The sequence below is a fragment of the Podarcis pityusensis genome (assembly GCF_964106645.2).
Source record: "Podarcis pityusensis genome assembly, chromosome: 6".
Taxonomy (NCBI): Eukaryota; Metazoa; Chordata; class Lepidosauria; order Squamata; family Lacertidae; genus Podarcis; species Podarcis pityusensis.
This window is the reverse complement of record NC_138030.1, coordinates 59,875,774-59,889,355: the sequence shown is the minus strand read 5'-3', so window position 1 is coordinate 59,889,355 and position 13,582 is coordinate 59,875,774. Positions and strand designations below refer to the sequence as shown.

Here is a 13,582-nt window from a genome sequence, read left to right as displayed (position 1 = left end):
AAAAAGAGATCAAATTCCAGCTATTTGGTTTCCTTTCATTTGAACATAAGAATGGATTGGCATAGCTGGATAGCTCAAACAATATATAAATTGATGAAGATATCCTGACGTCCATTGGGAAATATTGTTTGCCAGTAAGAAATTTTGCAAGAAGGTGACAGAAGAGGAAAACAACTCCTAAATATTAAGGTGCTGCTTTTGATAACTTACTAACTTTATATCAATTCTATTGTCATGTGTCATATCTCATCTTGAATTACCATTGTGCGATCCGGATAAAGATAGCAGATGCAAAATCTCTTTGACAACATGTTCCCACAACCATACCTATCAACACTTTGAGAACAGACAATTCAAAATGTGAAGGACTTATCAATGCATATGCTTTACGTTGACATTTGTGGCCTCCAAGATGGTACCAATAAGCACTAAATTGATCTCAGGCACCTTTCCTACACACCAAGGCCTCTTTCTCCCACATTTATTTTTTATTTTAAATGAGGATTTTTTAAAAGCTCGGTTGTTTGGTTGGAAGTGAGGGTCTGTAATTTTTTTGTGCTTTGGTGTGTCTAGTTTATCTGCTTTTGGGTGGGTGCAAGTGGCTTGTTTGGTTCTGGGGACAGAGCTTTTCTGAGCATCACTATTATTTCTTCTGTGAAATAGCTATTTCCTGGTTCCCACAATAGTTTCAGAAATACCCCTGGGTCCTAAAAGGTGGGAGCCACTGGTTTCCACAGCAATAATTTAGCGACTGGGTTCTTTCATACCTTGACCTCCAGCAGCATAAGTCCATGCTGTTGTAGCTTGCAGCCATTGTGCCGCCACGTGCACAGGGGCAGGAACAAGGGTTTCCTTCAGCTCCACAGTAGACACAATTCCACCTGTCCAGCTGATTATCATCAGTTTTCGTATTCTTGTATTTAAGATGGGGAACCAAGGCTAAGAGATCATGGCTTGGCTAAGACTAGTACTAGATGGTATAGTAGCACTCACTGGACCTCCCAAGAGCTGAGTTGCTCCTGCTTACTGGGAGCCAACCTAGCAGTTCGGAAGCATGTCAAAGTGCAAGTAGATAAATAGGTACTGCTCTGGCGGGAAGGTAAACGGCGTTTCCATGCGCTGCTCTGGTTTCGCCAGAAGTGGCTTAGTCATGCTGGCCACATGAACTGGAAAAACTGTCTGCGGACAAATGTCAGCTCCCTTGGCCAATAAAGTGAGATGAGCGCCACAACCCCAGAGTTGTCTGCAACTGGATTTAACTGTCTGGGGTCCTGTACCTTTACTGGGAGGGAAAAAAGCAACACGACGGTGATGTTGGTGTGCTGTAAACACACCGATGAAGCCAATGCATTTGCATTGCACAAAGTTTCGCCCTTCTACATGGTCTGCTACTGGCTAAAACTATCTTAGTACTAGATGTCTGTCCAGTGATCCCTGACTATTGACCATACAACCTTGGGCTGTTGGGAGTTGGAGACCAAAAACATCTGGGGAGGTGCTGGTCAGTCTGTTGCCAAAGCAAAATCTAACCCATGCAATACTGAACAGAAGGCAAGCAGGTTGACTTCTCTGGCTCCTTAGGCAGCGGGCAGAGCTGCTGAAACTACCACTGGTTCAAACATGTCAGGAACAGAAGACATTCTCCATAGTAAACATTTTTAATTTCTTTATGGACAGTGCTTTGATTTGTAGTGGCAGAAAACCCCTTAGAAATGTCATGAAGGAAAGTATCCTTTACTGTTTCACAAAAGTGAAAACAGGAAGGAAATATTCTAATTCAGAAAGCGGCTGTTCTCCACTCTCTTCCCCGCCCCCCTTGGTATAGTGAGTCATTAAGTCATCTCCTTCCTGCCTCTTTGTGGGCGTGATATATAATATATACAAACTTTGCCCTTATTTCAGGAACTTTAGCCAAGAGGGCGGGTGTGGCTGCTGTAGTGGAGCCGTATAAAGTTTTCCTTGACACACAGCAGACTGTTCTGACATAAACACCTAGAAGGGTTTGAAGATGCTGCTCGAGTTGCTCTCTGTCCTCTGGGAGGCCTTGTCCCTGCAGGTCGCTCTGGTGTTTCTGGCAACATTTCTACTTATTGCTGATTACAAGAAACAGATTGGTCCAAGGAATTTTCCCCCAGGGCCCAGGCCTCTTCCCTTTGTGGGTAACATGCTGCATACGGATTTCAAGAAGCCTCAGATTTCAGTAGGAAAGGTAAGGATGGAGGAAAGGGCTTTCGGGTGGTGTGGGACGTTTCTCCCTATAAGGTGCCCAGCCAAGTGGGCGCAAAATTGAGAAAATCTATTGGAGGGTGCCAGATTTTGGCCTCACTCACCACCTAACAGCTATTTGTAACAAATCTGTGTCCTTAACTCCCATTTGCTTTCTATGGCTGGCAGAATATTGTGGGTGTGGGTGTGTATGTGTTGTTGTACATTGCCCTACCATCACTCCCCCTTTATCTTTGCAACAGCTTTGTGTGGTAGACTAGGCTAAGTTATAGGTAAAGGTAAAGGGACCCCTGACCATTAGGTCCAGTCGTGACCGACTCTGGGGTTGTGGCGCTCATCTTGCTTTATTGGCTGAGGGATGCCCAGCTTCCAGGGCATGTGGCCAGCGTGACTAAATCGCTTCTGGCGAACCAGAGCAGTGCACGGAAATGCCGTTTACCTTCCCGCCGGATCGGTACCTATTTATCTAATTGCACTTTGACATGCCTTTGAACTGCTAGGTTGGCAGGAGCGGGGACTGAACAATGGGAGCTCACCCCATCGCAGGGATTCGAACCGCCGACCTTCTGATCGGCAAGCCCTAGGCTCTGTGATTTAACCCACAGCGCCACCCACGTCCCTAGGCTAAGTTACTACATGCAAATAAGCAGCAAGTCTTGTGAACAGATTGCAGGTGAAGAATGGAGGGGGCCTGTCCATTTACAGCCCCTTGAAACCATTTTGGCAACTCTTATGTCCCTGATATATTTGACGGCAATCAAAGTTTCCTTCTTCTATACAGGCATTCAAGAAACATCAGGTACACAGACATAAAATCGCAATTCTTTCTCACTCTCCCTCCAGTCTGCCAACAGATTAATATATAACATATTAGATAGGATATTATATATTCTTCCTCCATCTCCATTCAGGTTCTAGGGCTGCTCAGTGATGCTAATACTCCAGTGACACATAATGTGGCATTTTTGTGCTGGTGACAAAAAAGATCAGGGAGAAGAACCTGGACGAAATTGCAGTAAACTGTAAGGGATATTCAGAGGTCTAAACTGGGGGGGGGGGGAACTATGTTGTGTGGAGCCCCCAAACTACACATGCGTCTGCACTTTATAGTTTTGACAATTCAGGCAGTGACTCTGTTTTTTATATACAATTATATAGTTATGTTGATGCATCTTCTCCTGATAGTATTTTGTAATGGACTTTGGCTAGTACACTAAAGCTTATTCACCTTACTGTCTCCATTCAGCTTGCAGAAAAATATGGCAATGTATTCGGCCTTCGTTATGGAAGCACAAGGGTTGTGGCTGTGAATGGATTACACCTGGTGAAAGAGGCTCTTGTCCATCAAGGAGAATATTTTGTAGATCGACCAAAAGCCCCTGTTGTTGATAAGTTATTTGGGTCACTTGGTAAGTTTCAGTTACTATGGTCAATGATTTGGATAATTAAAATTCCTTTTTTAATGATATGCACTGATTGCTAAATCTACTTACTTGCTGTACGTACTTATTACTCCTTCCTATCTAGGACTGGTCTTCTCTAATGGTCTCATCTGGAAACAACAAAGACGATTTGCCTTATCAACACTCAGAAACTTTGGTTTGGGCAAAAGGTCTTTAGAAGAAAGAATACAGGAAGAAAGCCGTTACTTAAGGGAAGCAATAGAAGCTGAGAAAGGTGAGAACCAGAATCAATAAACCTGGGGCATATTTACGCTGCTATTTTCTATGAACAAGATCAAAAATACATTAGCCAGGGTGCAAAGCTCTTTAGCATTATTTCTTCATGCAAATGTAGCACTGCTTGGACTGGAATGACCCTGTGATGGCAAAGGGGCTGTTGATAGGAAGCTCTTTGTGGTGCACAAAAGTTCTAGTGTGAAGCTTTGTGCTGGAACCTCAAGGCCACTGAACTAAAACAGACTTAAGAACAATGATGGAGTGTTTGAGCTGAGAAGATGTGCAGATTTTGATGATTTGACAACCAACATCACAAATAGAATAGGGTTTGAAGTGCAATCATTTTGGTATATTTAGGTATATACTATCTTTGAGACTGTCCTTACCCTTTTTGACAGCCATTGTTACAGAATAATCCTTACTGTGGAATAATCCTTTATGGAGAATATAAATGCTCACTTGAAGATATAAATGGGCCGCAGAGTCCTGGGTGTCCCAGGTTAAATTACAAGATATAATGTTAATACAAAATGCTTTCTTTGGCTAAAACAAATCCTGCCTCATCAACATGCAACCACTTTCCCCACTTTCTGTTTTTGTTATATGGAAGCTAGAAGCACCCCAATTCCTTCTGCACCATTTTCTCTCTCTCCGCAGGGCAGCCATTTGACCCTCACTTTCAGATTAATAATGCTGTTTCAAATATCATCTGTTCCATCACTTTTGGGGACCGCTTTGAATACCATGACAGTCGTTTCCAGAAGCTACTGCACTTGCTTGATGAGGCATTGCTTATTCAGGGAAGTGTTTGGAGTATGGTAGGTCTTCTCTGAGTTCTTTTGCATATAACCACAAAACAATTGCTTGGGCTCCAGTCACATTCCCACATTATTGTTGACTGTGAAATCATTTGCTTTGGTCCTCCTGTTTCTTCATGTTCAGATTTCTGTTTTCCCTGTCCTGTTCATTCAAGCATCTTGTTCCATCCATTTTCCTTTGCCCCCTAGCATTGTTTATGAAAGCACTGAATATGTAAAGGTTGGGATGTGTTCAGTAACGTAAAGTGGGAGGCCGAATCATGTGTTACAGCACAGAGCATATTTTTAATGGGGAGAATAACATGTGTGGCTGAATAAAATCAAGGTGTGTGAACAGAGTGAGGCCATCACAAATTATATACATAGAGTGAGCTGCCATTGTTCTGTCCCAGCTTCTGCCAACCTAGCACTTCGAAAGAATACAAGTAGATAAATAGGTACCGTTGTGGCAGGAAGGTAAACGGCATTTCTGTACGCTCTGGCTCTCATCATGGTGACCTGTTGCACCAGAAGTGGTTTATTCATGCTGGCCACATGACCCAGAAAGCTGTTTCAAACTCTTCCAGTTATTAAAGGTTTAAAACAATGTAAAGAATGGCAGAGAACCCTGATGAAATTCATCTGGCAGGGGAAAAGACCAAGGATTAAACTGAAAATACTAACTGATAAAAAGGAAAGAGGAGGTTTTGCTCTCCCAGATCTGAGCCTATATTATGAAGCAGCGTGCCTACTTTGGCTAAAAGATTGGATAAAATTGGAGAACAGAGACCTACTAGATTTAGAAGGTTTCAATAATCGGTATGGGTGGCACGCATATCTCTGGTACGAGAAGGTGAAAGTCCACAGGGCCTTCTTAAACCACATTTTCAGGGGACCAATATATCAGGTCTGGGAAAGAAATAAGAACCTTCTCGAAAGAAAAACACCATGGTGGATTTCACCAGTAGAGGTCTTAACAATAAAAAAAAACAACATGGAAGGGAAGACAGCCACCTACGAAGATTTGGTAAGAAAATCAGAACAAGGGCTTAAACTTAAACCGTATGAGGAAATAAAGGATCAATTCACCGGTTGGCTACAATATCATCAGGTGAATGATATGTTAAAACAAGATAAAAGAAAAATGGGCTTTGAGGACAAGAAATCAAAATTCAATATAGAAATAATAGAAGGCAAAAACAAAACATTGTCTAAATTATATGACATATTACTGGAATGGCATACAAAAGACGAGGAAGTCAAAGAGGCAATGATTAAATGGGCAATTGACTTCGGTTATAACATCGAGTTTGAAAAGTGGTTGAAATTGTGGAATAGAGATATTAAATTTACGGCCTGTACGAGTTTGAGAGAAAATGTTTGGAAAATGCTCTATAGATGGTATCTTACGCCGGCAAAATTGGCTAAAATCTATAGATCAGAAAATAAGACATGCTGGAAATGTGGTGAAGTGGAGGGAGACCTCTACCATATGTGGTGGCAATGCAACAAGGTGAAGGTTTTTTGGGAAGTAATTTATAATGAACTTAAAAAAGTTTTTAAATATACTTTTCCCAAGAGACCTGAGGCCTTTTTGCTGGGAATAATGGGTAAGGAAATAAAAAATGAAGATAAAAAAATATTTCTCTATGCCACCACAGCCGCAAGAATTATGCTGGCACAAAACTGGAAAATAGAAACTATTCCTAACATAAGTGACTGGCAGGTCAAAATGATCAACTATGCCGAGCTAGATAGATTAACAGGCAGAATACGAGACCAAGACGACCAGAAATTTCAAAAAAATTGGAGTAAATTTTGGAATTATATTGGAACGGATATATAGGAGGAACTGGCGGTATTAGAAAAACTTTATCAGCTAATAACTATAAACTTTAATAAACTAATTACGCAATCCGAGATTTATTTGATACTTACCAAAAGGGTGAAGGGAAGTCAAAGGCTAAGGAGAGCCTAATGGTTATATTATTATTTTTTGTATGATTGTATGTTTCCTTTTTGTATAGTATGAAAATAGGATGAATAATTTATGTTAAAATGTTTATTTTTGTATTTGTTAGTTCTTTTTTCTTTTTTTCTTTTTTTCTTTTTTTTCTTTTTTTGTACAAATTCTGAATAAAAATTTACTTGCTAAAAAAAAAAAAAATAAAAAAAAAAAAGAAAGCTGTTTGTGGAGAAATGCCAGCTGAAAAGCAAGATGAATGCTGCATCCCATAGTCACCTTTGACTGGACTTAACTGTCCAGGGGTCCTTTGCCTTTACATGGATTAATTCTACACATACAGCACTTACAATCTGTGTGTGAAGATGCATATCATTAAAGGGAAAATCTACATATTCTTGAGATGAGCTGCCATTGATACATACAATTTTCAAAATGTAATCATCTTCATGGGAATTACAAGTTGTGCTTGTAGAACTAACCACAACGTTGCCATTTGATTTGCAATCTTACATTCTAACCAAGAAGTTAAGACATTGCCATGGGGTCCCATCATAAGCAGTGGTGAGTGCAATATTTGCTCTGGTTCCAAGAGAGTCTGCCATCTTTGAGCCTGTGCACACCGGCCTTTATTACTGCTAGCGCATTTCCCATGACAACGACATGATGTGAATGTTTTTGAGAGGGTTTTCCCTTCACATATGTGATGTTAGTGTTTGTTTCCTCAGCTGTACAATATCATTCCCTCTGTCATGAAATACCTGCCAGGGCCCCATCACACACTTTTTAAAAAATGGGAGCAGTTGAAATCGTTTGTGAGAGGAATCATTGAAAAACACAAAGAAGACTGGAACCCATCTGAACCCAGAGACTTCATTGATGCCTACCTAAATGAAATGGCCAAGGTGAGAGATGAAAAGGACAAAATGTATATGTATATATTTAATAATAAAATAGTAGCAGAACTAGTCTTGTGGTTTGTCTGAGTTGCCCCTAATGGCTGACCACATTTCAATATTTCCATTGAGTTTATGACTTCAGACAAAATATATTTCTGCATGCACAGGTCAATATATTTTGTGGGGAGACACCTCCCCACTTGTTCACTGCTGGGATTTCACCACTTGTCTGTGGTTTGTGAGAGCAAGCAGTTGACATGACTAAAAGAATCACTGCCTCAGTTGTCTGAATAAACCTTCTCTAAGGCTTTGGCGTCCTTGACCAGAACAAACCCATACTTTATGCCAGCATCAGTGATTCACAGGACTGTTGCCTTGAGCTTCCTAAATCCTGGACACTTTTCAGGAGTAGAGCCCTTGCCTCCCCTAGTGATCTCTTGACATGTGGGTCTGACAGTAGGATGGTGTTTTTAATGGCTGCTTAACTCCTTGGTGCATTTCTGTTTTAAGGAGGATTCTGCTTCCAGTTTCCATGAAGAAAACCTTCTACATTCAGCACTGGATTTATTTCTTGCTGGAACGGAAACAACTTCTACAACCCTGCGTTGGGGTTTGCTGTATATGGCCATTTATCCAGATATTCAAGGTAGAACTGTAGTTGGCTCATTTGTCTTTCAGTACTTTGTTTTGTATATAACAAAGGCCTACTGAAAGCAAACATCAATATATAATCTTATCATTAGATGCTGAAAAGGTCTTTGACAAAATACAGTGGTGCCCCGCAAGACGAATGCCTCGCAAGACGAAAAACCCGCTAGACGAAAGGGTTTTCCGTTTTTCAATGCGCTTCGCAAGACGAATTTCCCTATGGGCTTGCTTCGCAAGACGAAAACGTCTTGCGAGTCTTGTGATTTTTTTCGCTTTCCACCCCCCTTTTTCTAAGCCGCTAAGCTGCTAATAGCCTTTTAGCCGCTAAGCCGCTAAGCCTTTAATAGCTGCTAAACAGCTAAACCGCTAATAGCGCTAATCCGCTAAGCCGCTAATAGGGTTGCTTCGCAAGACGAAAAAACCGCTAGACGAAGAGACTTGCGGAACGGATTATTTTCGTCTTGCGAGGCACCACTGTATATAAACAGAATATGGTGGCTGTACTAAACTAATGGTGACTGGATTTCCTTTGGAATGCAAAAAATGGATTAAGATATTATGTGATTTGCCCACATCTAGACTAAATGTAAATGCCATGTTTTCTGCTACTTTAGAGGAACTAGACAAGGATTTCCCTTTTCACCGTTACTTTTCAATATTTACATGGAACCCTTAGCTTGCGCAACATGAGTAGATCTACAGAGTAGTACATAATTCAGTTGAATACAAATTGGTTTTATTTACAGATGATATTCTTTTGTTTACTTTTAAATCCTCGTTTGCTGATGCAGATCATGGGGGCCTTTCCTAAAATAACAGAATACTCTGTTGACTGGTCCAAATGAAAATTGATTGCAATAAGTGAAAATTTGGTTACCCATCCATTTAAGGAGTATCAATTCTGTGTCTGCTCAAATCCATTAAATATTAAAGATGGGCCTCCCCTACAGATCTTAGAAAAAGTCTATCCTTGTGTTGATGAGAGATTTTCTTTTATTTGCAGCAAAAGTCCAAGCGGAAATAGATTCTGTGATTGGCCAGTCTCGCCAGCCAGCGATGGATGACAGGGACAGAATGCCATACACCAATGCAGTTGTTCATGAAATTCAAAGAATAAGCAACATTATTCCTTTAAATGTGCCTCGGTTGACAACAAAGGACACTACACTGGCTGGATTTCATATTCCCAAAGTAAACATTAAGAATACCTTTCTTATAAGCCTTTCCTCTTCTCTTGAGATGTGAAAACTTGATGCCAAAGTTCTAAGTCAGGGATAGCCAGTGTGCTGCTCCCAAGATGCTGTTGAACTCCTTCTGCTTGAGCCAGCATGGCCACTGGGCAGGGTCTGGGGTGTTCTTTGGGCACATCAAGATCTGGAGTGGAGGGAAGGGGTTATAGCTAGATAGACATTTGGTTATTTCCAATTCCTGGCAAAAATGGATTCCAAGCGCAGTCTGTACCATTTGCATGGATAGCTAGTTTCTTTTTTAATGACCATTACTAATAACCCAAACTGCAGCACCTGGCATCTGGTGTTTCCTATTCTACTTTGAATATATTTTAAAATCTAACCTGTGTTTTCAAAACATCATTTCTGAGTTGGACTTGGATCTAGGAAGCTTAGTACAGCTATAGTTGCACAGATCTAAACACAAAGATTTCTCTGCTTGTTCTAATCTGCCGTCTTCTTTGCTTCTTCTTTGTCAGGGAACCTTCTTGGCCACCAACTTGACCTCACTGCACTTTGATGAGGATGAGTGGGAAACACCCAATGTGTTTAATCCTGGTCATTTCCTAGAGAATGGTCAGTTCAGGAAAAGGGAAGCGTTTCTGCCATTCTCTGCAGGTAACAAAAGTTGATCCATGGCTCCTTAGAATTGCAACAGAGACTGCATGATGATGGCTTGGTTGCTTGGAGCCTGGTGTACTACAGGGGTCGCCTCCCTATTGGGGGCCTGTGGTCACATTTGGGATTGGGAAGAAGTACTGTGGATGCAGGGGACGTGGGTGGCCCTGTGGGTTAAACCACAGAGCCTAGGACTTGCTGATCGGAAGGTTGGCGGTTCGAATCCCCACAATGGGGTAAGTTCCCGTTGCTCGGTCTCTGCTCCTGCCAACCTAGCAGTTCAAAAGCACGTCAAAGTGAAAGTAGATAAATAGGTACCGTTCCAGCGGGAAGGTAAATGGCATTTTCGTGCGCTGCTCTGGTTCGCCAGCAGCGGCTTAGTCATGCTGGCCACATGACCCAGAAGCTGTACGCAGGCTCCCTCAGCCAGTAAAGCGAGATGATCACTGCAACCCCAGACTTGGTCACGACTGGATCTAATGGTCAGGGGTGCCTTTACCTTTACCTTTACTGTGGATGCAAGTCACAAAATGGCTACCATAGATAAGGTTACCAGATTTTTTTCAATGAATCCGGGGACACTTTTCAACTTCCTACTAAATAGATGGATTTTGTCAGGGGACTGATTTATAAATCTGGGGACTGTGCTCGGGAAACGGGGATGTCTGGTAACCTTACCATAGGAGGTGTGAAGTTACACAAAATGGTGTTTCTATACTCTTCCCCTCCCCCCCCACCCAGTAAGCCATGCGGATTTTTGGGGGAATATTTGCAGACATTTTTCTCAGGTGCCATAAGTGGCACAGGTGCTCCACAAGTGGACAACAGCTGATGTATTTTTTCATAGTTTCCCCAAGGAAGAGAAACCCAGTTCCATCTTGAACTTGAGGAACTGTTTGCCCACACCCTTAGCTAAGATATATGCAGATTAGGTAGATTCCTAATAAAATATAATTCAAATTGGTTTTTTTCTCCAAAACTGCATATGAGATAAATTTATGTAATTCAAATATATCTATTCCAAATTCAGTAAAACCATGATCATATTTGTTCAGTGTTCCCATTTGCTTGACTAGGAAGTAGTACCGACTTCTATATTTATTTTGCAACAACATAATTATTTTTTAAATTATTTGGTCTGCCCGTGTTGTTTAAATTGTGCCACTCTTCACAGTAGCAAAAGCTCTCGACTGAAACAGTCTTTTTCTCCCCCACCCCCTTCTAGGAAAGCGAGCTTGTCTGGGAGAGCAGCTGGCGAGGACCGAGCTCTTCATTTTCTTCACTGCCCTAATTCAGAAGTTCACATTTCAGGCTCCAAAGGATGTGACATTAAGCTGTGAATTTAGGATAGGTCTGACCGTGTCTCCCCTGCCATATCGGATATGTGCATTCTCTCGCTAAGAGGGCCCACTTTACATCATTGCCATTTCTTCAATAAGTAGGATTAATTTATGGTGTAGGAACAGAATTTTGGCTTAATCCAAATTGATTGATTTGAATAACAGAATTTGAATGAGGGGGTGGAGCGGAGATAGCAAACAAGAAGTGAAACTAGACAAAGAGTCCTGTTTTCCTTTCCTCCCTCACAATGCAGTAGTTTCAATGTTTCAACTTCATTCTTAATCTAGCTGAGTAGACTTGTGTACATTGTAAGGTCAGTTAACTATCCAGGCAATTCTCTTTGAGTGCCTGGACTTTGACATCCACCCACCCACTACTTATTTGCACAGAACAGTTTCTAGGGAATACTTGTCTCAGGTGTGTCCAGGCAAGTTAACACAGACAACTGGAATTAGCAGCTCTTTAGGACCCTGGGGTGTTTCTATCACCAGGTGTCCCAAACATCTCAGATTGGCTGAAAGCATAGAAGCAGGTGTTGCTTGTTTTACTCTCTCTTTCCTTGGGAGAGAGAACAAATGGCTTGCTGCTTTTACCCCCTTTCCTTTAAGGAAGGGCAAGACAATGGTGGGGTCCCCTACCTGACACTGGTCCAGTTCAAAAGAGCGTAGAGCACACATATTCCTGCGTAGTTCTGACGCGTCTTGTCCAGGAGGAAGACAGCTGGTAGGTGCTGCTGCTGCTGGGGGGCTCCAAAATGGGGGGCTCCTGGGAGGTTGTGGGCTTATGCTGGCCCTAGCAGTGGTGAGAAAAAGGCATTGCTTTCCTTGTAAGGATATGTGAAGATAAAAATCTAATGGAATGCCCAGCATATGTTTATAAAATCAAAATGCAAAGTTTAAGTGTTCTTCTAAATATCCTAAGGTAAGGTAAAAAGGTAAAGGACCCCTGGATGACTAAGTCCAGTGGAATTTGACATTGGGATGCGGCGCTCATCTCTGCTTCCAGGTTGCTCAGAGTTGGATTGTAGTCAATGTATTTTCCACAGGTTGTATTGTTTTTCAGAAGCATTATTGTTGTGATTCAATAAACATAGTGGATAACAAGGTTAAAACTGAGTCTGCAAAGTGATTTCCATGAAAATAGTTAAAAGTGGCAATTTAGCTGTTAGTGGGAAATTGCAAGTTTAAACCACAAGGGAGTATTAGTTCCACGTTATACTGCAACATCATCTGCTATAAGCATAGCAATTGCTAAAGACTGGCTGATTTTGTAGCTCTGTTTCATTTCTAATTAATGAATGGTGTTCTAAAGTGAAATTCCCACAGCTGGGCTCTATTCTGTTAAGCTGAAAGGAACACAAACAATGGTAAAAGATGGACCATTTACTGGGACTACCGGCTTGTTGCTCAGAGGGATTTAGATAGAAATAGCTTGTAGCTGCAAACATGAAATATCTTAACAAGTAAGGACCAGGATTTGGGAAGACCTTTCTTTCTTGGCCTGACTTTTCATTTTAGTGCAGAGTTCTTCAATCATGGGTCTCTGTATGTTGCTGTACTAGAACTCCCATCATCCACACCTGGATTAATCAATGAACAAGGATGATTGGAGCTGTAATCCAGCAACATTTGAGGCTACTTTAGCATGCATTGCTGTCATTCACAGGGCAAGCAACAATGTCACTCTGAAGACATGCCCTCTTTTTATCAGTACTACTGAGTGCAGCTTTACAAAGTCCTTTTGAAAAAGTTGAAGCAGTTGTTTAGTGGGGCTGTTGTGCCTGCACTTCTTGGAGAGTCTTGGGCTAGATGCATATTTGTCCTGAGCCAACCTCTGCTGTAGTGTTTTGTGGCAGAAGGAACACAGAGTCTTAAGCCCTTTGAACAAATATTATTGAATAATGATGGTGTGGATAAAGGTTGACTCTCAGCTCTTTATAAAATTATATTGGGTAGCACTGTAGGTGGATGTGCTGGGGTCAAACTGCAGTTTTCCCTAGATGACAGAGACGGGGAAGGGTTGTGGGGAAAGTCACCTCATAAACCAATCTTTGTTTCTGTGTGGGAATTACTTTTACTACACAGCTGGAATTTAACACCCAAGCATTTGGCCCACAGTGCATCAGTTTTTTCCCCCATGTATTGCGTGTGTTTGTCACCAGGTGGGCATGTATTGATACACA

The 13,582-nt window shown here is 41.6% G+C and overlaps 1 protein-coding gene across 1 annotated transcript; it reads left to right on the top strand.

Moving 5' to 3' along the window:
- The first annotated feature begins 1,195 nt into the window (after positions 1-1,195).
- On the top strand, positions 1,196-12,511 carry LOC308480384 (cytochrome P450 2J4-like). The gene is made up of 9 exons (XM_081011840.1): positions 1,196-2,209; positions 3,473-3,635; positions 3,754-3,903; positions 4,563-4,723; positions 7,394-7,570; positions 8,075-8,210; positions 9,216-9,403; positions 9,921-10,059; positions 11,285-12,511. Exons 1-9 carry the CDS (start codon positions 2,009-2,011, stop codon positions 11,458-11,460), a joined length of 1,491 nt encoding a protein of 496 aa, XP_080867966.1. The 5' UTR covers positions 1,196-2,008; the 3' UTR covers positions 11,461-12,511.
- The last annotated feature ends 1,071 nt before the right edge of the window (positions 12,512-13,582 follow it).